The sequence below is a fragment of the Typopeltis vanoorti genome, chromosome 1 (assembly GCF_054136105.1).
Source record: "Typopeltis vanoorti isolate ZY-2024b chromosome 1, IOZ_Tvanoo_1.0, whole genome shotgun sequence".
NCBI lineage: Eukaryota > Metazoa > Arthropoda > Arachnida > Uropygi > Thelyphonidae > Typopeltis > Typopeltis vanoorti.
Window position 1 is genome coordinate 52587031 of NC_143549.1, and position 27425 is coordinate 52614455.

Genomic DNA, 27425 nt, shown 5'->3' on the forward strand with positions numbered 1-27425 from the left:
GAGTGGAATGGGTTGCCAGAGTCGGTTTTTAGTGCTTTGTGTGTTAATGGGTTCAAGGAGAGGTATGATGGATTGTGTGGATAGTTTGGGTCTCCCACACTGACTGACATCCTCCTCCCATAGTCCTTCCTCCTTCTACTGGCCAAAAAACTATCGAAAAAACTTCCTGGGATTTATTTTAGCATCATTTGCTAACTGCTACTCATACTGCACTTTTACAATCTTTACTAAGTAAGTCACTTTCCATGTTTGCTCTTTGTACTCCTCATATAACTGATTATCTCCACTGATCTTGTACTGTCTCCACAATGCCTTTTTCTTCTGGATTGCAAGCTTCACCTCTTCAGTCATCCATTCTATGCCTACCTTATTTAATCTCCTGACCTTTGGACAGATACTTCCTGAGTAGAGACCAAGCAGCATCGATTTCCTTACCATGCAATTCCACATTCAATGATATCGCTGCAAGCTGTCCCCCTGAGTTTGCCATAATCACCTGCCTTAGTTCCACATATAACTCTTTCTCCCAAAATTCCTGATATGGCTGGCCACCACCCATGTGATCACTTCATGTCCATATGTAGTCTCTGGTACATACTGCTTAAGTTAGTTATTGCTTAAAAACTCAAGAAGATATTAATTCTCTTTGGTTCCTGATGCCGTCTCTTCACTACAGTCTATATTACCATAATTGAAATTACCCATAACGATCACTGTTTTCTTATTAGCCAGACTAGTTTGTCTAAACATTTCCTTCTCACTACCTTCCACATTACCAGGTCTATAGCATGACTGTCTTAATTCTTTCTTGAACACTCACACATCTACGCTGCTTTTCATGCAGTGTTCCCACGACCCCCACTCATTAAACAACTCTACTATATCCTCTTCACTGTTTATCATTCTTCCCCATTTCTCTGTCTGCTCTAGTTCCTTCTCACTTATTCTATTCACTAACCCCACTCACCTCTCCATTCACAAACTTGCCTATCTTACTCTCCTGATCTTTCACAACAACTCTTGCTTCTTCAGGTCTTGCATTCACTTCAGCCATTTTCTCTTGCAACAACAGTTTTTCCAAGTGACTCACACTAAATCCATTCAAATATAGCCCACCTCTTTTATCCAGCTCTATCTGTCCCTCAAACTCATCCCAGACATTCACAAAATGAACTCCTTTCTCTTTACACAACTCCTAGCATACATTCATAATCTTTGCTTGCCTTCTTAACTCATCATTATCATGCCTGGGCAACATTCTGACTACCTTACCTATCACACTATCTTTCACTCCGCTTTACTCATGGCATCCCTCCTTACATTCGTCTTGTTATCAGTGAAATCATTCGTACCAACTACCAACTCTTTTGCTCACATACTCCTCTTATCCAATGCATCAACCCCTCCTGTTTATCCTACCTCCTGGAAAACAGACCTTGTGCACCTTTTCACTTACCATACCTCTTATCACTGAATCTCCATGCATTGTCACTCTCAAATCACTTGATATTTCTTTCAAATCTTTCTTCCCATTCTTATTAACATTCCTATGCAAATCCATAAGTCTCCTTTCACATGTCAGGAATAATTCATTCCTGACATGTGAAATCTCTTACCTCATCTTTACCAACTCTGCTTTCTTATCTAGAATTAGTTTTTCAGTGCCTTTTACACAAATTGCATTTTCACTACCATGCATGTCCGTCTTATCACTCACCATCCTAACTCACCTACATCTATGCAAAATTGCTATTTCATCGCCACTTTTGCCCGCTTTCTTACCATTACTGCTCAAGCGCTCAGCGGTACCATCAACTCTGCTTACTCCCGTAGCTTCATCCACCATCTTTTGCCAGCTACCACTTACATTCAATGATATCTCATAATCCATAAGTATGCTACACTTCTTACACACCCAAACTCTCTCATCTTTCCTTTCCTCTTCACATAAATATCTTCAATCTCTAACCAAGCATGCATACAGCATTCACGGCATCTCACCATTTTTGAGAAATCCATACCACTTGCATTCGTATTTCATGCCATCTTATGTTTCACCACCATTTTACACATACTCAAAGCTGCACACAAGAAACAGAAAGAAATTTAATAAACACAGAATTTTAACTACACTGAACACTGCCTACTAATCACAGCTATCATACAACAATATTTAAAAAACTAATTATTGCTAAGACCATGCACAATTTCAAATTTTAAACTTATCTTTTTCACAGCAATCTCGACGAACACAGCTCTTTCTTCACCACCCATATTCAAACAGAAATGCTCAATATGGAAGTATGAAAGCTTTACAGTGTTTATACTGCATAATTCAGAAGGCCTGGTCATAGGATCAAATTCAATATAATTGGAATAGAGCTCTCAGTACCCATCTATAAAAAGGGAATTAAAACTGAATCCAAGAATTACAGAGAAATTTCCCTACTGTGTTCCTGTAAGATTTATTTCTTAAATATATTTGAGAATATTGCTAAGAAAAATTGTGGAAAGAAAGTTTAGAGAAGAACAAATGCTGTTCAGGACAAATACAGGTTGTCAAGATCAGTTTCACTTTAAGAAAATAGTTGAGAAATGATGGGAATATAACAAGGATCTGTATTAAGTTTTGTAGATTTAGAAAGGGCATATATATGATAAAAGTGACAAGAGAAAACTTGTTCAAAATGGTATACAGTTATATGGTGTAAATGGAATATTATATCAAGGAACACAGACTATATCTGAATTATGTCAGCAGTTAGAATTGAAGGAGATTAGGATGGTGGTCTGATATTAAATCAGGTATGAGACAAGGGTGCACATTATCTGTACTGTTATTCATCAATATGAATCACATTATGAAGAGAAAGTGGCATTAACCTCTCTACTGGCCGTGGTAGATGAAATAGCGAGACCAAATTGCACCTTATCCAAGTAATTCAATAGGTGTTACAGAACCGTATCTAGATTTTGCTGAACGTCTATAGACGTCATGGCCAGTTGGGTGTTAAACCTGATATCAAAATTGATATCAGGTTTGATATAATGGCTATGATAAATTGGTAAAAAATCAGCAATAAAAAACAAAAGACAATGAAAGTAGGCAGAAACATTTAAAACGTCAACTGCATTCTGAATGGAGACCCTATAGAACAAGTAAAACATTTCAACTATTTATTCACAATTTTTAGTGAAGTTGGCAATTTAAATATGGAAATAAACAACAGCATTAATAAAGCTGGTATGGTAGGAAATCAGCTGAATAAATTTATAGGGGGTAAGAGAGAAATTAGTCAAAACACTAAACTAGCTGTATATAAGACAGTCTTCAAACCAATTTTAACTTCCCTTGATCAAAGACTGAAGACCACAGATATTAGAGTTCTCAGAAAGATTAGAGAAGTCAGCAAACAGCATCAGTGGCAGAAGTATCATAGGAAATCACTTGACATGTTGTCATTCAGGAATGTGTTATCAGGACTGATCTCAGGTGGTATGGCCACTTACACAGAATGGGTGAGGAAAAGTTAGTAAAACAAGTGTTCTTTGCCAGGATGGCAGGAAAAATATCCAGATCCAGGATACTATCAACAATTTGGAGGAAAAATTGTTTATAGGAAGTCAGTAATGATGTAAATTTTTTCATGTAGTACTATCATAATATCCTGTATGTCTCCTGAGGATACATGTCAGGAATTTGACGATGATTATTTTTAATAAAAGCTTGCAGTAGTTCCCATACCAGACAATGAAACACATTGCCACAGATGGATTTGAACTTACATCCTGTTGGTAGTAAAAGCAGAGAGCAGCAATCTACTTAACTTGGTACAAGTTTTTCTATAACATTATTTCTGCAAAATTATTCAAAATGATCTCACCTCAGCATTATCATAATGATAATCAAGATCTACATCCTGTCCAGTTTTATAGCACACAGTAAAAGCTCTGTGAGAATCAAGGTCTTTACCTCCACATTCTGGAAACAGAAGACGTGTCAGTGGATGTAAATATTTGGTCCTTAGAATGTCCACAAACTGAGGATCAAATCCAAGCTCATCTAAAAGTATCTGTAAAGATAGCACAGATTTCTGTGATATAAATAATGATATCAAGATAAATGTAATAATTATCAGGTGTAAATTATTATTGTTATTATTAACAGACTTTCTATAAAGTCAAGTGAATCCCTGTTGGATTTCTCACTCAACATATCTATCATACTATACATCCTTCACAATACATATCTACTATGCATTCACATTTTCCATAACATGCTCCAGGAAGGTGTTCTGCTTACCTACAGCTCTCTATGTAAAATCTACTCTCATTTTCTTCCACTCTCATCTCCACTCAATATATAATCATCAATTTAAAAATATGTTACACATAATCTATTTTCTGCCTATCCACTAAACTAAACAATTTACAATTTCTTAACTCTCCAATAAACAACATTTTGGGGTACTAGTACTGACTTAGTGACTCATACCCTGAACCATCTTGAGTTCAACCAAATGAAAATCAAGTGATGATATACATTGGTGTCCCAAACCTAGAGGGTCTAACACTATTTCTGAAGATTACAACCACAAATTCAGCTTTTAGAATAGAAAAGCGGGTAAATGCTCACATTTTTGAATAGCATGCAAAGGAGTCAAGTGGTAACATTCAACAGGACAAAAGGCTGTGCTAAGTGAATTGTGTTTGAAGGAAGCCATTTTTGTTAAGGAATAAAGTTGCAAACGTGGATGTCTTGTAATGTCAAAGACGTCATCTAGATGATTTCATGTGGGAAGAATTATTGGAAAGCTTGAAGAGGGTTGCAGAATTACTGATATTGCCAGACAGTTTGGAATCACACATAGCATTATATCCAGACTCTGAACAGCAGTTCAAACCAATGGAATGATTTTTAGATGTTTGCTGAGGTTGTCCTCACTCTACCATGGAGCATGAAGGCAGATGTTTGGTTATAATAGAACAGCAAAACATAATCAGCGGTCAGTTTGCAAGTTGGCTCCATTCAAGCACAAGTATGTTAATATTTCCGGCCTGGTTGGCCAAATGGTTAGCATATTTACTCTCAAGCCAAAAGGCTGCAGGTTTGAATCCTCCGTGGGCATGGATGTTTGTGATTGTCTGTGGAAATACTAGTGGTGGACAATAGATGACATTTGTGTAGTTGTGGTTAGTTGTAGTTGGTGAATTGAGTGGTGGAGACAGAGTTGTAGAGTAGGTGCCCTCCCTTGATGAGTCTTTGGACTCCTTGGAGGTGTCATGTAATAATAATATCTCCACAAACTGTGGCAAGATATCTGCAATTAGCAGGCCTATAAACCAAAGGCCTGTAGTCTGCATCCTTTGATCCACAGCTCATCATAGAGCATGTTTCAGTGGTGTTGTATTCATAAAAACTGGACAAGACACCAATGGGGCTAATGCACTCTTACTCTTTACAGATGAGAGTTGTTTTAGTCATTCCTCGATTCTAGAAACACTTGATCTGGTGTGAAAGTACCATCATGAGAATGTTCTTGAAAGGGATAGATACAGCAGTGCTGGGATCATGGTGTGGGAAGACATTATGCTTAATGGATGCACCAAGTTATAAGTGCTGGAAAAGGGGACTATGACTGGTGAACAATATTGCAGTAAAGTTCTTCAACATCATGTTTGATTGTTCATGTTCTGTGGTTCGATAGGTAGGCAAAGAATTCGTTATTATATTATTTATAATATAATAATAATATAATATTATTGTATATTATTATATGGGTACCTCCATGTAGTCCGAAGACTCATTGTGGGAGACCCAATCTATCCACACAATCTATCATACCTCTCCTTGAACTCATTAACAGACAAAAGCACTCACAACTAACTCTGGCAACCCATTCCACTCATTCACAACTCTCAAAGCAAAAAATCTAGTCCTCAAAAAATCTAGTACTGACCACATCTTTATTCAACTTCCAGCAAAAACCCTTTGTTCTGTTCCTTCTAGCCATGCTGAAACATTTCCCTTGCATCTATCCTATAAAACCCCTTAAGCAACTTAAATGTTTCTATCATATCCCCTCTTTTTCTCCTATCAACCAACTTCTGCAATCCATACATCTTAAATCTATCCTTATTATGGAACAATCCACAGGCCACTCACCATTTTTGTCACTCTGCTCTGAATCTTCTCCACTGCTTCCTCATCCCAAGAAACCCAGGGGATCAGACTTCAGCCAGATGTGGACGTAACAACTTCCTTATTTCTACTTGTTAACTTGTTCTTCAATAGCCAAGTAATCTTATGGCCTACAGCTTCATCTATTTCCTGAAGTACAGTGCTATCAATATGATACATGGCTCTTACTCTATTTATCCCAAAATGCATGGCTTTACATTTCTCGACATTAAACTGACACCCATTAACTTTTTGTCCATACCTGACAGCCTATTTAAATTATCCTGCAAGCTCTCCACATCACCTTGATTAACTATTACTCTACCAATGGATGACAATGCCACAGCACATCATACGCAAGCAAGAGATACTTCTGGAGACTGAGGATATTAATTGAATCGAGTGGCCAGAATGCTCCCTAGATGTCAACCCCATAAAACACATTTGAGATGCAATAGGGAGATGCAGTGCAGCTCAAAATTCCCCCTCCAGAAAACAAAAAAAGGCCTTATCCTTGCTCTGAGGGAGGAGTCGACCAGTATGCCTCAAGAACTCCTGAATCACTTGTTGCAAAGCATTGTACGACATTGTGAGAGCTACATTGCAGTTCGGGGTGGACACATTCCATACTAAAAGGATACTTTGCATAGTTTCTATAAGTACTGTACATTATTCCTTAACTACATCCTTAAGAAATTTGTATACCAGAAATGTATTGCAACTTAATTTGTATGAAATTTATAATACGTTTTTTGTAATATAATTTTTTAGTATGCTGGAAATAAATTTATGTCCACATTTGGCTGTAGTCATCAAAATTTTTTCATATACAGGTAAAAATGTAGTTCGTCCTTAGTTTGTGGACACCCACGTATGAACATGATAGGTCTGTTTGATCTGATCAAGTTTTTGTACAGAAGTATTAAGGCTTAATCTCAAACTCAGTACCTTCCTACTCCAGTATTCTAACTTCACTACATAGTGATAATGCATATAATCTGTACAATTCTAGCAAAGTACTGTTTAAATTTTTGTTGACAATCATCCTAAATCTCATCCACCTCATGGAGGGCAAGTTTGCTCTTGAGTGCAAAACTTTACCCTTAAGATTAAAAGGCAATCACAATTATCTATCCAAGATAGAAGTCGCTGTATATTAATTTAATATAATGTCACTTGACATTGTATTATATTAAATCAATTATATAGATCAATGACTTCTGCAGTGATTTAACCTTGGTATCTTCTTGGAACATTCAGGGATTATAAAAAGAACTATTCACAAGATAGACAGCTATAAATTCTTTGATATTCTATTAAAATTTAAAAAGAATTTATTAAAATCACTCTACAGCCTATATAAAAAAATAGTAAAGCATAAAAAGAGGTGAGAACAGAACAAAAACATCTAATGTAAAAGGAGGACTTAGACAAGGATGTCCCAACTATTTTGACTATTATTTGGAATATATATGACTATGTTCAACTTTAAATATAGACTATATAATTTAAGGCTATACAAGTTACAAGCTAATTTCAACGATTCTATTCTTACTGATCTAACAGACATCCTTAATAGATGGAAAGAAGACTATTGCTCAAATCTATACAATGATAATTCAGTCTCATTCAACAAAAAAAAAAAACATCAGAGACTTCTGTATGTTAAGGATTAAGTGCTGGGAGGACATCATGTTAGAGGTTTAATGGAATATTTACAGCACTAGGAAATGATTAAAAACTAATTTTAATGCTTCCAATATTTCGTCTCAGCACTGTGACCTCTTCAGGAATTATGAGGGTGGTCTGAAAAGTTCTCAGCCTAACAATGAAAAAAAAAAACGAATTTATAATTTCAAATAATTTTTATTTTTCAACATAATCTCCCTTAAGACTAATACATTTATTCCAGCAATGCTCCAGCACCATTATCCCATCCCTCTAGTGATTCTCACTAAGATCTGCAAAATACCCCTCTACAGCTGCAATCACCTGTTGATTCAAATAAAAATGTTGACCAGCGAGGAAGAGTTTTAGTTTGGGGAAGAGGTAGAAGTCAGAGGGAGTCAAATCTGGGGAATAGGGTGGATGCTCGAACAATTCATAGTGCAGATCCTTTAATTTTCTCATTGCCAAAACATTTTTGTGGGCAAATGCATTGTCCAGATGAAAGATGATTTTCTTCTTCTGTAAAACTGGTCTTTTCTCACAAATTTTTTCATCTAGTCTGGTTAAAAGATTGGAATAATATTCCCCAGTTATTGTTTTACCCTTTTCAAGATAATTAATAAACAAAATGCATTTAGCATTCCAAAACATCGAACTTTTCCATGAACTTTTCTGATGGAACCGACTTTGTCTTCTTTGGCACTGAACAACCGACATCTATCCACTGTTTGGATTCTGGTGGGTAATGGTGAATCCAAGTCTCATCCATAGTAATAAATCGATGCACAAAATCAGTTTTATTCTTGTTAAAATGCTCCAAGCACTGTTCAGATATTTTCATGCAATTGTGTTTTTGATCTGCTGTGAGAAAAGCTTTTTCATTTGCAATTCTTCATGCAAAATATATCCTACACATTCTTTTGAAATGCCTATAGTCCCTGCAATTTCATGCACTTTGACTTGCCAGTCATCCAATGCCATATCGTACACTTGATCAATGATTTCCTGGTGTTGTTACACTTTTTGGACGTCCTTTACATGGATCATCTTCAAGGCTGGTACGGTCACGTTTAAACTCAACAGCCCAATTCTTAATTGTTGAAAATGAAGGAGAAGAGTGCCCATAAACTTTTATGAATGTAGAATGAATTTCTTTTGGCATTAAACCTTCTTTTACAAAGAATTTTATAACTGCATTAATACTCAATTTTATCCATTTTAAGGGATATGGACAACACTTTTGCTTCAGACAGTTGTATAAAACAAACTACTTGATAGAATGACTTGCAATTTCACATGAATGCTTATGACAGATGTACCAACTTAGAAAAAAAAAAAATCTTTCCGATAGTGTTGCCATCTATGGGCGAGGCAGAGAACTTTTCAGACCACCCTCATATAAAAATCCCTTACTAATTTATACATCTCTATCATATCATCCTTACTCCTATCTACTAGACTGCAAATTGCATCTTCTCAACCTTTCTTCATACTCAACATTCCAGAGACCAAAAATGACTTTAGCCAATCACATATGCACCCTTTCCAATATTTCAATGGACAGACTAATCAAGGACTTATGCAATTGAACCAGAATCTCTTTACTTCAACAAGTCAGTGTATTCTGCATTATTGACAAAATTTGTAGTAATATCTGCATTATTGACAAAACAGTCCTCGTTATTTTGTCAATGTGCCCTCTAAATTTTAGATCATTATCCACCATCACTCCAAGATCTATTTCTTCTAACTCGAACAATATATTTCACCAAGTAAAATCTGCATCCCATCTTTGTTTTCAAATTTTAAAATCTTCCATTCCACAACATTCAACTCTTATCCCCATTCCTATACCCATTCACTCAGTCTATTCAAGTCTCCTTGTAAGGCCACAACATCTGCTCTACTCCTCATGGTTCTTTGCATCATCTGAAAAAAACTGAATTTCCCTATTCAAATCTACTCCAAATCATTAACATACAGGATAAACAGTAATTTCCCTAAAACAAACCTCCAAGACACACAAGACACTACTTCCCACCCACCCACCCCCGTACACAACTTGCTGATATTTATCAGATACTCAATCTCCAATCCAGTGCACTAGTCTAATATCCAACCCTATCTGTTCTAGTTTAACTATTAAATTATCATGCAGTAATTCAAAAGCCTTTGCAAAGTTTAAATATACCACTGTGTAGCCATCTCCCACATCCAATGCAGCTGTCACCTTATTGCAATAAGTAAGTATATTACAAAAACACCTCTCATTAGCAAATTAATGCTATCCATCAAAGATAATTATTATTATTATTATTATTATTATTGTTCCGGGAAACTCCAAGGAGTCGACAGACTCATCGAGGGAGGCCCTAACATCATGTCAAGAACAACTATTCAACATTCACACAGTATCTATCATACCTTGCCTTGAACTCATTCACGGTCGTAGCACCCACAACAGACTCTGGAAGCTTATTCCACTCATTTACCACTCTCCAAGTAAAGAACCTAGCTCTAACACCCTTGTCGACCACGCTCTTGCCCAGCTTCCATGCATGGCCCCTAGTCCTCCCACCACCAGTCATATTTTCAAAAATATCTTCTGGATCAATCTTATAAAAACCCTTCAGTAATTTGAATGTCTCAATCATATCACCCCTCCTTCGCCTATCATCCAATTTCTGCAACCCACAAATCTTCAACCTATTCTCATAAGGTTCATTCCACAGACCTGCTATCATCTTGGTCACTCGTCTCTGGACCCTCTCCACTTCCTCCCCATCACGAAGAAACCCTGGTCTCACAATTGCTCTACCCAACTTTGCATCATCAGCAAACAAGTGAACACTTCCTCTCAGAGGAATGCCACTGTTGTCAACCCAATTCTGGATCCTTGTTCTAGCTATCCTTTTTAACACTTTAACCACAACACCTGACACACAGACTGGCCTATAATCTGATACCTGAGTTCTGTCACTTCCCTTATGAAGCAGTACAATCTTCAGTTCCTTCCCCTCCTCTAGAACTTGATCCATTATAAGACTCGTATTAAACAAATGTGCTAAGGCAGATGTCAACTCCCTGGAACATTCCTTCAAAATATGTGGTGATATATCCTCAAGTTCCACAGACTTATTAACATCAAGTTTGCTCAATTCCACTAGCGACTTCCACATATACCTCTTGCTCAGTGACAGTCAGTTTCTCCTTCTCCTCATCCACTGCTCTCAAACTTTCCATGATGTCACATTCACAAGGATGAAAGACCTTTATGAACTGATTAAATATCTCAACTATATATATCCTCTGCAGCAGTTGTCCGTCCTTATACCATTTTCTCCAATCATTGTTATCTTACCATAATCATCCTGTTTTTTTTTTTTTTTTGCTGGCTACATATCAAAAGAACTCCCTGTAGTTTTTTTTTTTTTTTTTTTTTTTTTTGCCTTCATAGGTAACTGCTGTTCATACTACATTTTTGCTACCCTTACCAAACCAAGCCATGATTCTTGCCTGTTCTTTGTACTCCTCATAGAATTGATTATTACCATTCATCTTCTTTCTCTGTATTGCTTGCTTAATCTCTTCATTCATCCATTTCACACCAACCTTATTTAACCCTTCTGACTAGTAGAATATATTTAGACATTGCTTCTACCAAATAGTTCTTGAATATCACCTAAGCAGCACTGATTTCCTTTCCACAGTAAGAACAGGTGTTGGATTGACTGACTGGCTTCAAGTTGGAAAAGGAGTTAGGCGAGGAGGTTTACTTTCTCTTCACTTGTTTAGCATATATGCGGAGGACATCATGCGTGAAGCATTGGATGAGCTCAGGACAGGAATTAGGATAGGAGGTAGATCGATCAGTAATTTGAGGTATGCTGATGATACAGTACTCCTTTGTAATGATATGGAAGAACTAGGACTAATTCTTGACAAAGTTAACAAGATCAGTAATAACAGAGGACTTCAACTCAATCCTAGCAAGACAAAGATTATGGTTCTTAAAGGAAATACAAACAGAGAAGCTCTTGAGAAACAAGTGTACCTTAATGGAGAAAGAATTGAAGAAGTCAGTAAGATTGAGTACCTGGGATCCATTATTAATGTGAAGAATTGCTGTTCAGAAGACGTCAGAAAAAATGTTAGGAATGGCTAAAACAACAGTCAGAGACCTGTCTAAAATCTGGAAGGATGGATCTATCTCCATGGGAACAAAAGTTGAGGATTTTCGATGCAGTTGTTTTTACAACAGCGACTTATGGATGTGAGACCTGGAACCTAAAGAAGTCAGATAAGAAACGGATATCTGCTTTTGAAAATGTGATGTTACAGAAGGCTGTAGAGGATATCATATACTGAAAGGCATACATATGAATGGGTTCTAGAAAAGATCGGTAGAACTTTAAGGCTTCTTAAGAATATTGACAGAAGAAAGTTAAAATATTTTGGACACATAGAAAGGATGGAAGGGGGACTTCTAAGAACAGTAATAGAAGGTAAAATTTCTGGAAAAAGAGGAAGGGGTAGACCATCAATAAGATGGATGGATGGATGGCGTGTGTGGAGTGACTGATCTTCAGAGAGTTGAGGCTGCCAGAAAAGCAAACAACAGGACTATATGGTAAGGCCTGGTGTGACACATCACCGAGCATCGGAGTGACCATACAGCATCTGTAGATGCCCAGTGAACATAGTAGTAGACCAGTGGAATACATTTAGACATTGCTTCTACCAGATAGTTCTTGAATATCACCTAAGCAGCACTGATCTCCTTTCCACCCAACTCCTCATTTCATGCAATAGTTCTAAGCTGTCTTCTGAGCTTCTTATAATCACCAGTTCCACATATACCCTTCCCTAACAAAATCCTTACATAGCTGGCCAGTGATTACTCGGGTAATCACTTCATGGTCACTATCACCAACTGGAGGGAGATTTGACACCTCGTTTATAATAAATAGCATCATTTGATCAGATTATTAAATCCAAGACCTCTAATCCTTTTGTGCCCTCTATTACATACCGCCTGAAGTAGTTGTACCTCAGTACTTGAGAAACTTATTTTCTTTACTTCTGGTTGCTATCTCTTCCTTCCAATCTATATTGTCATAAAAAAACTTATGAAAACCACCCATAACGATCACTCCTTTCCTATTTGCTTATACAGTAGTCCTCCCCCCCACGCTGGTGAAACAGGATGGACAATCCCTATATGCAAGAAAGAACACATTAGACACATTAGTGAAACAGGACAGATATTGGTGAAACAGGACGGACAATCCCTATATGCAAGAAAGAACACATTAGACACATTAAATATAACCATTATGGTGAAGCAGGCCTCTCAAACCACGCACTTAACACCTTACACCAAATCAACTGGAAAAGCACCTGCTCCTTACACCGCACAAAAACCTGGTACGAAAGAAAATTTAAGGAATCCTGCAAAATCCTGATAAACCACCCAAATATCAATAACAAAGATGGCATGAAAATTCCAAGGATCTGGATGGCACACATTCAGCCTACCTAATATGAAAGATTCAACATAAGTCAGGACTCTAGCCAATCCGCTAGTATTAGAAACCATTCCACTCCAACTGGCTGGAATAATGTTAATATATGTATATAGTGGACAACACAAATAATAGGACTCTAGCGTTGATGTATAATTTTTTATGTTTAATTAATTTTTTTTTTTTTTTTCACCAGAGGTAAGGCCAACAATTGTGGTAGCGGTTGGTCAATGTCTTTAACGAACCAGTTTGATTGTAGTATAGCTTGTTCCTGTGTATATTTGTATGCTCCAGAAGATGACCTTGACATAAAGGTCGAAACGTCGAATTGTAGATTTTAGTTATATTAAACTAAAGTTTTTATTCAAACACGGTAGTTGTCTCCATAATTTTCGAAATGCTATGTATACTATGTTTTTTCCTATACATACATACCTATGATAAAGTTTAATTTATAAATTAAATAAGAGATAACAACAATAACCAATAATACAATTATAACAATATATTGTGATAAAAATTATATGAATGTGAATGGAATCTTAGCAACCTCAGCATACAATTTTTTTTCTTTCCTTATGAAGTTGAGAACTTTCACCTTTTCACCTAAAGGAAGCACTTTTGGCTTCTCTTTACATATCAAATTGTCACATTACTGCTCTTGCACTTTGGAGTAATTATTAAGTAAAATAAGGGTTACTTGAACACAAGCACTGCTTGTGTTCAAGTAACAGTTGATCTAATAACCGAGATGGCTTTTAAGTGACTAATGGGTGAGTAGCATATATAGTACAGTATGGATACACTGGACAAAGGGATGATTGATGTCTGACAGGTGAGACGGCCTGAGATTTCTTAGCACACTGTGCAATTTAAAACTTATAACTGCTTATTTCTGGAATTTCCATTGAATATTTTTGGATTAGGGTTGATCACGGGTAACTGAAACCATGGAAATCAAACCTACTGTATAATCAAAACCTACCTACTGTATATTTCATGGTCACTACCCTTCATGTTACTAGGTCTACAGCAAAATCAGACAAAGTATTTTGTTCTATGTACCTCTACCTAACACCATGCTACCTCAAAACCGGTTGTGTACATGGAATTTTGAACCAGCCTGCATGCATATATATATATATGGTCCACCTTTGCCACGAGTTGCCCTGGTCCTGCACTACCTGTGGGATCAGTTAGACTTGCATCAATTGCAGGCGCAAACTTGACTTTTAGTCTGTTTGCTTACTTGGGAAATGGAGTAAAACCAGGTTTAAAATTACTTGGTATCTTTAACATATATATATATATATATATATATTAATATTCCCACCCTTGGCTTTCTACCTTGTATGACAACTCTTTTTTCTGTAATTAAAATGAAAAGCCAAACGGCTAGTTTTCTGGCAATTTAATAGATATTAAAGAGATAAAAATCCTATGTTGTTATATAGCCAATATGTGAAACTCAAGATTGAGAACTACGATCTATGAGTTTCAATGCCGAAAAACTATCGGCGAAGGCAATTCGAAGCAAAGGTGGAGCAAGCTCCCTCACTATTCTTGATATTCTCTCATAATGTAAAACACAGCTCCTAGGAGATGTAATTCTGTCATTACATTATGAGGAGAGGTCACTACCCAGACCGGTTTCAACCTTTTTTGAGGTCTTATCAGTGAGTAGGTAGACCTGGAAGATATCAAAGCTTAGTGAAAAGAACTTGCATACCTTCACTATACGAATGCCATAAAGGTGTGCTTATATTTTGTAATTAAAATGAAAAGCCAAACGGCTAGTTTTCTGGCAATTTAATAGATATTAAAGGGATAAAAATCCTATGTTGTTATATAGCCAGTAAGTGAAACTCAAGATCGAGAACTACGATCTATGAGTTTCAATGCTGAAAAACTATCGGCGAAGGCAATTCGAAGCAAGCTCCCTCACTAAGCTTTGATATCTTCCAGGTCTACCTACTCACTGATGAGACCTCAAAAAAGGTTGAAACTGGTCTGGGTAGTGACCTCTCCTCATAATATAATGACAGTATTACATCTCCTAGGAGCTGTGTTTTACATTATGAGAGAATATCAAGAATAGTGAGGGAGCTTGCTCCACCTTTGCTTCGAATTGCCTTCGCCGATAGTTTTTCGGCATTGAAACTCATAGATCGTAGTTCTCGATCTTGAGTTTCACTTACTGGCTATATAACAACATAGGATTTTTATCCCTTTAATAACTCTTTTTTCTATCATCAATAGCATTTCACCTCTTTTTTTACCATTTCTATCTTCACAAAAAACATCATACTCCCTTCAATCTCTATTCCTGCTAGGATGTCATCCTCATCCAACCATGTCTCATTTATTCCAACAATTTTTATGTGAACGAACTCAATCAATGCAACCCTTTCATTTCCCTTCTTTCTGATACTTCTTCTAGCATTTGTATACAAATATAACAGCTCATTCCTATATATAAAATGCTGGATTATTACAATTTCCGCAACATGTTTCATTGATACCACTTATTAGATGCGACTTCTTCATACCTTCCTTGAGAAATTTCTTTTTCTCCTTACCCACTTCAGAACCTTCTTCGAATCCAACTGTTCTCCCTATTCCAGGCAATCCCATTCCCTTCTTGTCTACACACATTAGATTGTATTCCACTGGTCTACTACTATGTTCACTGGGCATCTACAATGGACAGGGAAAATCAATTCCCTGTCCACTCATAGGACAGGGAATGGACATCCCCTGTCTTATGAGTGGACAGGGGATGGCCATTCAGAGTAGACATCCCCTGTCCACTCTGAATCTCCCTGTTTCCCTTGCACACCTGTTCTCTCCTCCTCTGTACTCATGCTACCCACTTCTTTATTCATAAGCACCACTTAAATCTCTCCTTCCTTCCTCTCCCACTCGTTTACATTGCTTCGTACTTGCTCAGATGCATTCTCTGCACTCATTACTTTCCCTTCTAGCAGCAGTTTCTTCAAATGACTCATACCAAAACCATTCAAATGCAGTCCATCACTCTTATGCAGTTCAATTTGTCTTTCAAACTCATTCCACACATTAAGAAACTACACTCCTTTCTCTTCACACATTTTTGCTACATATGATTCATAATCCTTGCTCTCTGCCTCATCTCATCGCTGTCATACTTGGGCAACACACTGATTACCTTTCTTATCACACTATTATCTTTTATCCTTCTCAAAACTCTCCTGATATTCAGTCTTACATTCTTCTTGTTCCCGGTCAAGTCATTTGTTCCTGCTACCATTGTCAATTCTTCTGCTCGCTTACTCCTCATATCTTACATATATGGGTCTTTTCATTTTACCTCTCAGAAAACAAACCTGGTACATCTTCTAATTTACCACATCTCTTATAATCAAAATTCCATACAATGCCACTCGATGGGTCTTTCATTACCTCTTTCATATGATATCATTCATTCCCATCTTCTTCATTCTTCCATACGTGTCTACAATCTTCTTCATTTCACCCCACATCCACTTCATCTCATGAATCATCTTCACCACCTCAGCTATCAAATCTTGGGTTATTTTTCAGTACCATTCACTCTTGTTATCTTACTGTCAATCACACAAGCTTGTTTTCCATCAATTTTGCTATCACTTCCACACACTTTCTTAGCATATATAAGGTGAGCATATATAAGATTGTGAGTATATTATTTTGGCCACTAAGTTAATTTTAGAATAAGATAACACTGTTTTTTTTTTTTTTTTTTTTTTTTTTTTTTAATGGACCAATGAATTTAATGATAAATTATGCCAACAAGTTTCAGCAATTAGGCTGTTTGGCTTCTTCAGGCCATACAAACATTCAAGACAACTCAAAATTGCTAGTACATAGAACAAACGTATAAACTATAACATAAATAAAAAAGATGCATAACATCATACTCATGGAGCATGTGTTTCATTAGTTATTGTTGTGTCCGTACACTCTGTAGTTTGCAGCAAAATTAAATTCTGGAAAGCTTAGCAATCTTATTAGAGTTTTCCATATGTCAGGCAGGATCATTCCTTAATTTCTGTTTAGGCTGCTTTCAGAACAGAGAACCACTGTGGCTTCTTTGAAATTGTGACACTGGAAATCTTCTTCTAGATAAGGCATGGAACTTTTGTCCCATTCAATGGTGTGGCTTGTGTTGAAGAAGTGCATGACTAATCTGGAACTATCTATTCGGTTGTTTTTAACATCCCCAACATGTTCCTTTTTTTCTTATTTCAAGATCTTGATGTCTGACCTATGTAATTTAACTCACAAGATCAAGGGATGTTGTATACTCCAGCATATTTGAAGAAGGCATTGCTGTTTTTTGGTGACCTTATTATGCTTCAGATCGTTTGAAAGACCTTGCAATCTGAGTATCTGACTCCAAAGAGATGCCTGAGAAAATAAGAATAACAATAATAATTCTTCTTCTTCTTCTTAGTATACTTTCTGAATTCATTATTTGTCCAAACTCTTTGAAAGGGGAATTATTATTATTATTATCTGAGCCCTCCAGGGAGTCAGGTACTCATCGAGGGAGGCTGTAAATTACCCAACCCAGCTATCATACCTTCCCTTAAATTCATTTATACTAGATGCACTCACTACCCCTAAGGGAAAATTATTCCACTCACTCACTGCTCTCCGCAAATAAATTTAACTTCAGCAGAGAGAGAACATGGATGACCCCGTGTTCTCTCTCTCTCTCCGCCTTCCATATAATGAAAAATTTCATCATTTGAAATGCTATAACAGCCATTCAAAAGTTTATAGACCTCTATCATATCACCCCTCTTTCTCCTGAGGGGTGATATGATAGAGGTCTCCTCTTTAACCAGAGTCCGTAATCCACATACTTGCAATCTGTCCTCATAATCTAAATCCTATAATCTGGATATAATCTTTGTAACTCTTCTTTGCACCCTTTCCACAGCTTCTTTATCCCCCTGGAACCTGGGAGACTAAATCTGCACACAGTAATCTAAGTGTGGTCTTATCAAAGCCTTATAAAGAAGCAAAATTATTTCCTTATCCTTACATGTCAAGGTTTGCTTCAACATAGCAATTATCCTCTGAGTTGTATTTGCAACGTTTGCTATGTGACCTTTGAACTTTAAATTCTTCTCCACCAATACACCAAGATCCCTTGCCTCTTCAGTTTCTTGTAGCATAACCCTGCTAACATAATATGCTGCTGGAACTCTAATCACACCAGTGCATAACCTTACACTTACTAACATTAAACTGACAGCCATTTTCATTTGCCCAGATTTCCAGTCTATTCAAATAATTTTGTAATTGCTGAATATCAGTAGCATCCCTGATTGCCTGCCTATCTTCGCAACATCAGCAAACAATTGCAAATCTGATGATAATTTTTATGTTAAAACATGGTGTTAGTAATAACTAGTTGATGTCCTGAGCAGAAATCTAGCAGGCACTTACCATTATTATTACTTTTGCTCTTTTCTCCAAATTTTCACCAAACATTCTTATATGTCTGGTAATCATTTCCTACTCTGCTGTATTACGAAGTACTGCACTCTAATGAACAGAGCCAACATCATTGTGTATAAAAGTAGCTTTTAAAATGGAATATCAACACTTAAAAATATTCACAATTAACAACTACAGCAGCAAATTTGCAAGAACTTTCCTATACCCCAACAACAAAGATACAGCAACCTTCAGAACAAGGACAGTCAAGTAACAACTAATATTAGAGATATTTCAGAAAAAAATAGCATTAACATCCAAAAAAAAAGTTTCAACCATGCATTATATCGCTAAGTACCAAATCTCTCCCTCATGCATCAGAGTACAGAAGATCCGTATGTTATTATCAGTTTTCAAAAAGACAGTCTGAATAACAAAAAACACAAAAGATATATGAAGTTTCTTCAATATAATAACTGTGGTCTCGCAAACTATGTATTGCAAACAAATAACAGGACTAACTGAAATAATACTTGCATTTTCCATAAATTTTAGTTCTGGCAAGCATGATTTGATGAAGTTGCTTTCTATCAACTAAACTTGAATCATAATGTCTGTTAATTTGGTGCAGATATGTAGAGACAACCCCACCATAATTAATTATGGTGGGATGGTGATACTGAATCAGTTTAAGATATGGTTGGATGAGCATTGTGTGCAATAGCATGTACCCCCCCCCTCCCAAGAAGAGTCTCTGACTCCATGGAGGTCAGATTATAATAATAATTCTCCTATATTATTATATTATAATAATAATATAGTTTTCCTGGCTAAGGCATGCAGTCAAACAATACTGATTTTTCTAATTTTATTGATGATGCTGACAAAAAACTGGGATTTAGCCTTAAGATGTGTCAACTGAATATCGAGGGAATTAACAGAGCAAAATGTGACTATCTCTGCAAAATACTACAAGAAAATAACATTGACGTTGTGCTTCTTCAAGAAACACATGCTGAAAACGAAGACGACCTTAATAGAAGAGGAAAAATAACTGGCTACACTCTGATTGATGCTACATACCACCGGAATTATGGCATTGCAACATATATCAAGGATGATATAGAAAATGCTTCTGTCCTGACAACGAGATGTGATAACGATACCCATCTTGTGAGTGTGAAAATTCACAACATAACAAGAGTCAATGTCTATAAACCTCCTTTAGCATCATGGTCTATAGATGTGATACCTACTTATCAACATCCAACAGTATGGATTGGTGATTTTAATAGCCATCATGAAGAATGGAAGTACCGTGATAACAACGACTGCAGGAGTACTCTCGTTCAATGGGCAGAAATAAATAATATACACCTTGTATTTGATGCCAAAGATAGAAACGCCTTTAGATCATCAGCATGGCAAACAGCGTCTAATCCAGACTTATGTTTAGTTTCAATAAACACAGAAGGGCAAACATTACTAGCAAAACGATATGTACTTTCTAACTTCCCACACAGTCAACATCGACTGGTGTTACTGGAAATCGGTATGACACTACCTATAGCAAGATCCTTTCCATGACCGCGTTGGAATTTTAAAAAAGCAAATTGGAGAAATTTTGCAAATGAATTGGATAAATGTGTTTGGTGGATACCTGTTAGATTTGCAGAGTACAAGCCATTTGTAGGAGCAATCATATCAACTGCGAAAAATATATCCCTAGAGGTTACAGAAAAGATTATGTCCCCGGATGGAATGAAGAGAGTGAACATCTCTACAGAGAGTTCCTGAAAAGTGAAGATCCTGAAATAGCAGATGAATTACTACATAGCCTGAACTCATCTCGAAAAACAAAATGGATTGATATGGTTGAAAACCTCGACTTCAAACGATCAAGTAGAAAAGCTTGGAATTTTCTCCAACAACTATCCACAACTAATCTACCTAAAAGAAAAAGCACAATCATCTCCCCTGAGAAAATAGCTAATCAAATCGTTAATATATCAAGGGCACCTAGGGACCGTGAACATACCAAGACAGTTAAGAAAGAACTTAGAGCTTTAAAATTAAATGTCCCTGCTTTCTCACAATATGCCTCAATTTTCACTATAGATGAAGTAAAGGCCATCATAAAAGATATCAAAGCAGGCAAGGCCCCAGGCTTCAATGGTGTCCATCCTGAATTTCTGATTAATAGCAGGCCAAATACTATAAAATGGCTCTGTGAATTCTTTTCTGATATATTATTGACTGGCCGACTACCTAGCCAGTTTAAGAAGTCATGAATAGTTGCTATTCTTAAACCTGGAAAACCACCCCAGGAGGCAAAAAGTTACAGACCTATTGCTTTATTGAGTTGCACCAATAAAATGTTAGGGCGCCTTCTGTACAATAGATTGTCCATACCAATTATGCGGCATGTTCCAATTGAGCAAGCTGGTTTTAGAGAAAAACGTGGTTGCTATGAACAAGTGCTCACTTTAACATCATACATAGAAGCTGGATTTCAAAAGCAAGAAAAAACATCAGCTGTTTTCTTGGACCTAAACAGCAGCCTATGATACAGTATGGTGTGAAGGTCTTATATACAAATTTCTTAGCATTGTCCCATGTAAACGGACTGCACACTTAATTTCTTCCATGCTCACTGAACGTTTCTTTCAAGTTATATTAGGAAATAAAATGTCCCGACAATGAAAACTTAATAATGGTCTTCCATAAGGGTCAGTATTGGCACCCTTACTTTATAACCTATACACATATGACTTGCCTGCTACCATCTCACGCAAGTTCTGTTATGCTGATAACAGAACTTGCTAGTTGCTGTAATTGCCATTCGACACAAAAACATGAGTCAGGCTGAAGACGTACTTACAAAAGATCTGAAAACTATAGGTGAATATTATAAAAAATGGAGGCTCCAGTTCAATCCAGACAAAACAGAAGTATCAAGCTTTCACCTTAATAATCACATGGCAGATGTATTTAAAAGCATTTTCTGAACACTTTCTAGTCTCAGGAAATGAGACTAGAAAAAAATGAAACTAGATTATAAATCCTACATTTATAATAAACGTGGGATTTGTACTGTCATATAGATGATTTTTAGCTTATTTCATTAAAATATTTTAAATTACTTAAATATTTTTGTCTTTTGTATACTCACACCATGATTATTCATTGTGTTTGGTCTCCCTTTTGGAAGAGATGATTGTTCAAAATTATCTATTTCTTCAAGTAATTTATTACAGAATTCTTCTGTAAACACAGGAAAAGAATACAGTTTTTTCTCTATAAATAAAACAAAAGAAACAAAAAACAAACAGAATTTATGAAATTAAAAGCATAGCCAGACAGGTTTGAATATTATATCAATATGAATATGCTAGATAGTGAAATTAAAGATGGGTTTAGTTCCTTAAAAATTAACTTATAAAAGAAGAAATATTAAGTATCACAAATATTTGTACAGTAGATTCCAGTTAAATGCGTTTAGAATAGAATATTTTGGCCCAATTATGAGAAGTTTCATATTAATAGTTAAAAATTATAAAAATAACATTTTGCTGAGCAACAAATCATTTATTCAAATTAATTATAATAACAAAATATGTTCTTATTTTAATTTCTCTTATTGTCAATATCAACAGAGACAATGACATGACTTCTTTTTTAACATTGGACCACTAATGCACACTCTTCATCCAGTTATAAAGAAGAGTTAATGATGTAGGGAGTCCTCAACATTAGGATCCTTACTTTAGTGCTTCCGTTTTGGGGATGTTTCCTGTTTTCCACAACATGTCCGTTCTTCTCATAGTTTACCTTGCTGTTGTATCAAGTGTGAAATTGTAGATTTTGGTACTACAATAGTAGATTTTAGATGTTATTCTTGAGTGATGCGGTCTACTGTCCCAAATAAACTACTTTCTATCCCAAATAAGCAAAGAAACTCGGGCAATTTTCTCAATTTGTTTTTTAAGACTTGTCCCAAATATAAACATTATTCCAATTAACCAGATTCTTCAAGTAATTTAAACAATATTCTGTTACATGATCAATGATACAATAGCAATAAAAATCTTATCAATGATTTATTCAGATCTGCATTCATTAATGGTGCATTTTGCAATTTTATGTAACACCCATCCACAAAAGTTTTTTTTTTTTTTGAAAACTTCTAGTACATTAATGTCGCTGCTAGGGATTTTTTTTTCTTTCTTTCTATCTATCTATATATATAATATTCATCCAAGCTTCATTTGCTTCCTCAGCCTTAAGTAAAAGGCTGGTTATATTTCACTACTTTGAGCCCTACCCAAGGGCCTATGAATTGTGGAAATACCTTCTGAATATGAATGCAGTGCCGAACAAAGTGGCTTTTTTGCAACTGCCCAGTTTTCAATCCAAGTTGAGTGCTTCTAGATTTGTTTTCAGTGTTTTGGGGATGGTGCCTAAAGCACCTATTATTATGGGAACAACTTTCATTTTCTTTTGCAAAATTTATTCAAAAAAAAAAAATATATATATATATATTTATAAAGAGATTTAATGACTAAAACTGAGAATAATTGTAAGGCTTTAATGATAAAACACAACTAGGTTTTGGCTTTTGACAGCCTTATTCACGTGTCTTCTAAAAATAGGAAACAGCAATAAAAAAAAACTGAAGTTTAAAACTGAGAAGCGCAGGAAAATTGCAGTACATAATTGACATGAAAAAACGTTGTGTTTACATTTAAGTTGTTCTTTCAAACGAGGCATTGTTTGTTGAGTGCGTGCATACAGACTCTCGTGAACGCCAGCACTGAACAACAACAGCAGAGTGACTATCAGGGATGTTGTAGCTCAAATTGTTATTTAAATGTTCATGATTTCTCTGGACTCCACAATATTTCTTTCAAACTCATCATGGCAACAAAAGATGTTTTCGAATCTATCCCAGCAGACTGAATGACCCTGGTGTTCATCATCAGGATTGTTTGAGAAAAGAACATGACTAGACAAGGCACTGGCATGTGTTCTTTTGTAAGAGATGTCTCTCTTGTGTTCCTCCATACATAATTCAATAGATTTACTTGTTACCAAAATAAGGGCTATTACAATCACACCATATCTTATATATGCCAGGATATTTCAGATTATAATGACGAGGCTTTGAATTGCTTACTAGTGAGCGGATTTTTGGAAGTGTAGTGAATAAGGTCCTGATGTTGTACTTCTTAAGAACTTTAGCTAATTTTTTGGAAACTGAACTGATGTATGGGATGAAGATGTTACCCTTAAAGTTGGTTATTTCTTCAGTGTGGTGGCTAGGAGGATTTAGAAGAAATTTTTTAATGGTTTTATCAGAATATCCATTTTGTCTAAAGACATGTGAGAGGTAATTAATTTCTTTTTGAAGTTTATCTGGGTCATTCAGAAGAGAACGTGCTCTATGACCCAAGGTAGAAATAGTTCCAAGTTTTTATGGAGGAAAATGATGGGACTGAGTGTGAAGATATCTATTAGTTTGCGTAGATTTTCTATACATTGAGATTCTAAATTTTCCAGAGCAGCATGAAAGTTTTATATCCAGGAATGGTAGGGAATTGTCATATTCAAGTTCAACTGTGAATTTTATATTAGGATGCTGATTATTGAGATGATTAAGAAAATCCATGAGAGAGTTGTGGCCATGACTCCAAATAATAAAAATGTCATCTACATAGAGTTTCCAAAGTTTTGGTTTAAACGAGAAGGATGATATAGCTTTTGTTTCAAAATCCTCCAAGTAAATGTTCGCAAGAATAGGAGATAAAGGGTTGCCCATCGCTAGACCTTGGTTTTGTTTGGAGATGGTGTCTTGATATCGGAAGTAACCAGACTTAATGCAATGGGTCAGTAAAGCAAACATTTTTTTTGGATAATTTGTTCTTTAGTAATATTAGCACCTCTTCTGTAGGGACATTTGTAAATAAGGAAACTATGTCAAAATTTGCTATTATGTCATTCTCGTTGAGAGTTATATCTTTAATGTGTGATATAAAGTCCATGATATTGTTGACGAAGGATGAAGACATTAGAAAAACACTTGAGGTATTTAGCAGGATGTTTAGAAAGCTTGTAAGTCAAAGAATCAATACCTTCCATGATTGGATGAAGAGGGATGTTTTCCTTGTGGAAAACATCCCTCCAGAGAAAGCCGAATAGTTGTGAGATAGTTCAGTTGTTGTCTTCAATAAATTGTTCGTGCAGTTTTGTAGTTCCCATTTTGGATCTTTCTGTAGTATTATTTTCAAGTAATTGAAGCATCTTATTATGGTATTCTTCAGAATCGAGGACTATTGTAGCATTGCCTTTATCAGCCGGTAATATTATTATATCTCTGTTGTTTTTTAGGCTTTTTATAGTCTGTCATTCAGCTGAAGAAATGTTATCTGTTGGAGGTTTTGCATTATTAATAATGAATATGGATTCAATATGTAGAAGTTTAGCATCTTGAGTAGGTAGGAATGAAGTGGCCTTTTCTATTGTGGTAATGAGAGATTCTTTAGGAATAAATCTTGGCGAAGGAATAAAATTAAGACCTTTGCAGAGAATGCTTTTTTTGGCTGCTGTAAGAACGTGAGAGGACTTGTTTATTGCAACTTTGTCAGGATTGATGTGGGCTTTTGTAAAATCAAGTGTATTCTGCATTCTCCTAAGATTCTCGAATTTTCTAATAAGGTTAATTTTGTTATTATATTGTATCTGTGTTGCTTGAGCTTCACTATTCATAAAAACTCCTGCAAACTATCATTATCCAGAACTTCTTCAAGCTTTTAAGCTAAAGATCTTTTATCGTTGAACAAAAAAGCCAGAGTATGTTTTGTCTCAGTTTTTCACTGAGTAGATCTACTCAGTCTTTCACTGAGTAGATCTAAAAAGAAAAGATCATCAGGAAGATAAATGTGAAAGTCAGTTCATTTCAGAATATATATAAATATATATCTATATAATATATAAATTATATATTTTATATATAAATCTATATTTATATATAAAATATATAATCTATATAAATATATATCTATATTTATATCTATCTATCTATATATATATATATATATATATATATAGATATATATATATATATATATATCTGTGTGTGTGTGTGTGTGTGTGTGGGTGTGTTATTTAATACAGAAACCAAACAGAAATTTTTCAAGACACTTCGGGCTTCCAATGAGCAGTGCAGTAGTCTCACACTAAGTGATGAAATTCATCTCCTACCTAAGAACAATCACAAACATCAACATCACCTGGTGGGATTTGAACCCATAAGCTATTATTTAGAAAGTGGATATAATAATTACCTCCTTGATGGTACCTCCACCTTGAAATAGTAAGGAGGCCTTGCATTCACCAACAACCTCAAGAGCTATGTCAGTGATAGCAAAACTACTAATAGCTTCCTCCTCATCAGCTGGACAGGTCAAGAAATAGGAGATATAAATCTCAGCCTGGATGATCAGGGTTTATATATCTCTCAGTCTGACCCCTAAAGTTGATTATCTTACCAAACCTCATCGTCATCATCATCAATTTCCTGACATCTACCCTCGATGGGTGTACAGGGATGTACCTTACCAAGTAAAAATCTCCATAATTCCAAAGCTTCAAATGGAAAATTCATCAGACAGAAATAATGGATTTTAACTAGGAAAGAATAAAGTAAAATGTCAGAAATCTAAATAGCTGCATGAAATGTAAGAAGCACATTATGTGTAGAAGGAACATTAAACAGTGTAGATGAAGGGTTAACCATGCAGAGTGACATCCCATGATGAGTTTTTGGAGATGTCATATAATAATGGTAATGATGTAATAATAAGAAGAAAAAGAAAGGAAATGGAATTAGTAAAACAACTAAAAAAATTATGTTATACAGTGGAGTAGACAACCAACATTTAAGAGTTCGGGTGGAGAAGCCATTGTAACAGTGCCTCCACAGCATAATTGGAAGGACAATGGGACATTGTGCCCTTTGAATGGAAAAAAACTGAGTCCAATTCTCATAGTGATGAGAGGAATCTTTATATGGGCTTTTCCTGAAGGTGAATTAGATAATCTCATATGGAGGAAGCTGGGCTTTTCTTCCAGGGGAAAATCAAGGGTTTCATTCTGCATGCAGACAAATCAAGCCTTAGTAGGCAAACAATTCACAAACAAAATGTACTATTAGTGGCAGTAGATAATGTTGTGTTGTAGTGACAGATTGTGTCATAGAGTGTAGATTGTGACATTATGTGTAGAAGGAACATTAAACAGTGTAGATGAAGGGTTAACCATGCAGAGTGACATCCCATGATGAGTTTTTGGAGATGTAATAATAAGAAGAAAAAGAAAGGAAATGGAATTAGTAAAACAACTAAAAAAATTATGTTATACAGTGGAGTAGACAACCAACATTTAAGAGTTCGGGTGGAGAAGCCATTGTAACTGAAAATAGAAAAATAAAACAGACTTTCGAAAATGATTGAATTATAACAGCTAAATTAAAACACGAAACTAAATTAACCACTGGTTGGCCGAGTGGTTAGCATATCTGCTCT

At 35.8% G+C, this 27425-nt stretch overlaps 1 protein-coding gene across 4 annotated transcripts in view; it reads right to left on the bottom strand.

Annotated features, from left to right (window-relative positions):
* LOC150109973 (2-oxoglutarate and iron-dependent oxygenase domain-containing protein 2-like) overlaps positions 1-27425 on the bottom strand; it is a 202167-nt gene that overhangs the window by 47698 nt on the left and 127044 nt on the right. For 3 of the 4 annotated variants that reach the window (XM_090397457.1, XM_090397428.1, XM_090397448.1), the window contains 2 exons: positions 22016-22140; positions 3885-4073 (listed from right to left, as the gene is read on the bottom strand). In XM_090397457.1, the coding sequence (XP_090253583.1) occupies positions 3885-4073; positions 22016-22140 (314 nt within the window). The remainder of the gene's footprint in view (positions 1-3884; positions 4074-22015; positions 22141-27425) is intronic. The other variant, XM_090397437.1, reaches the window with a different exon arrangement.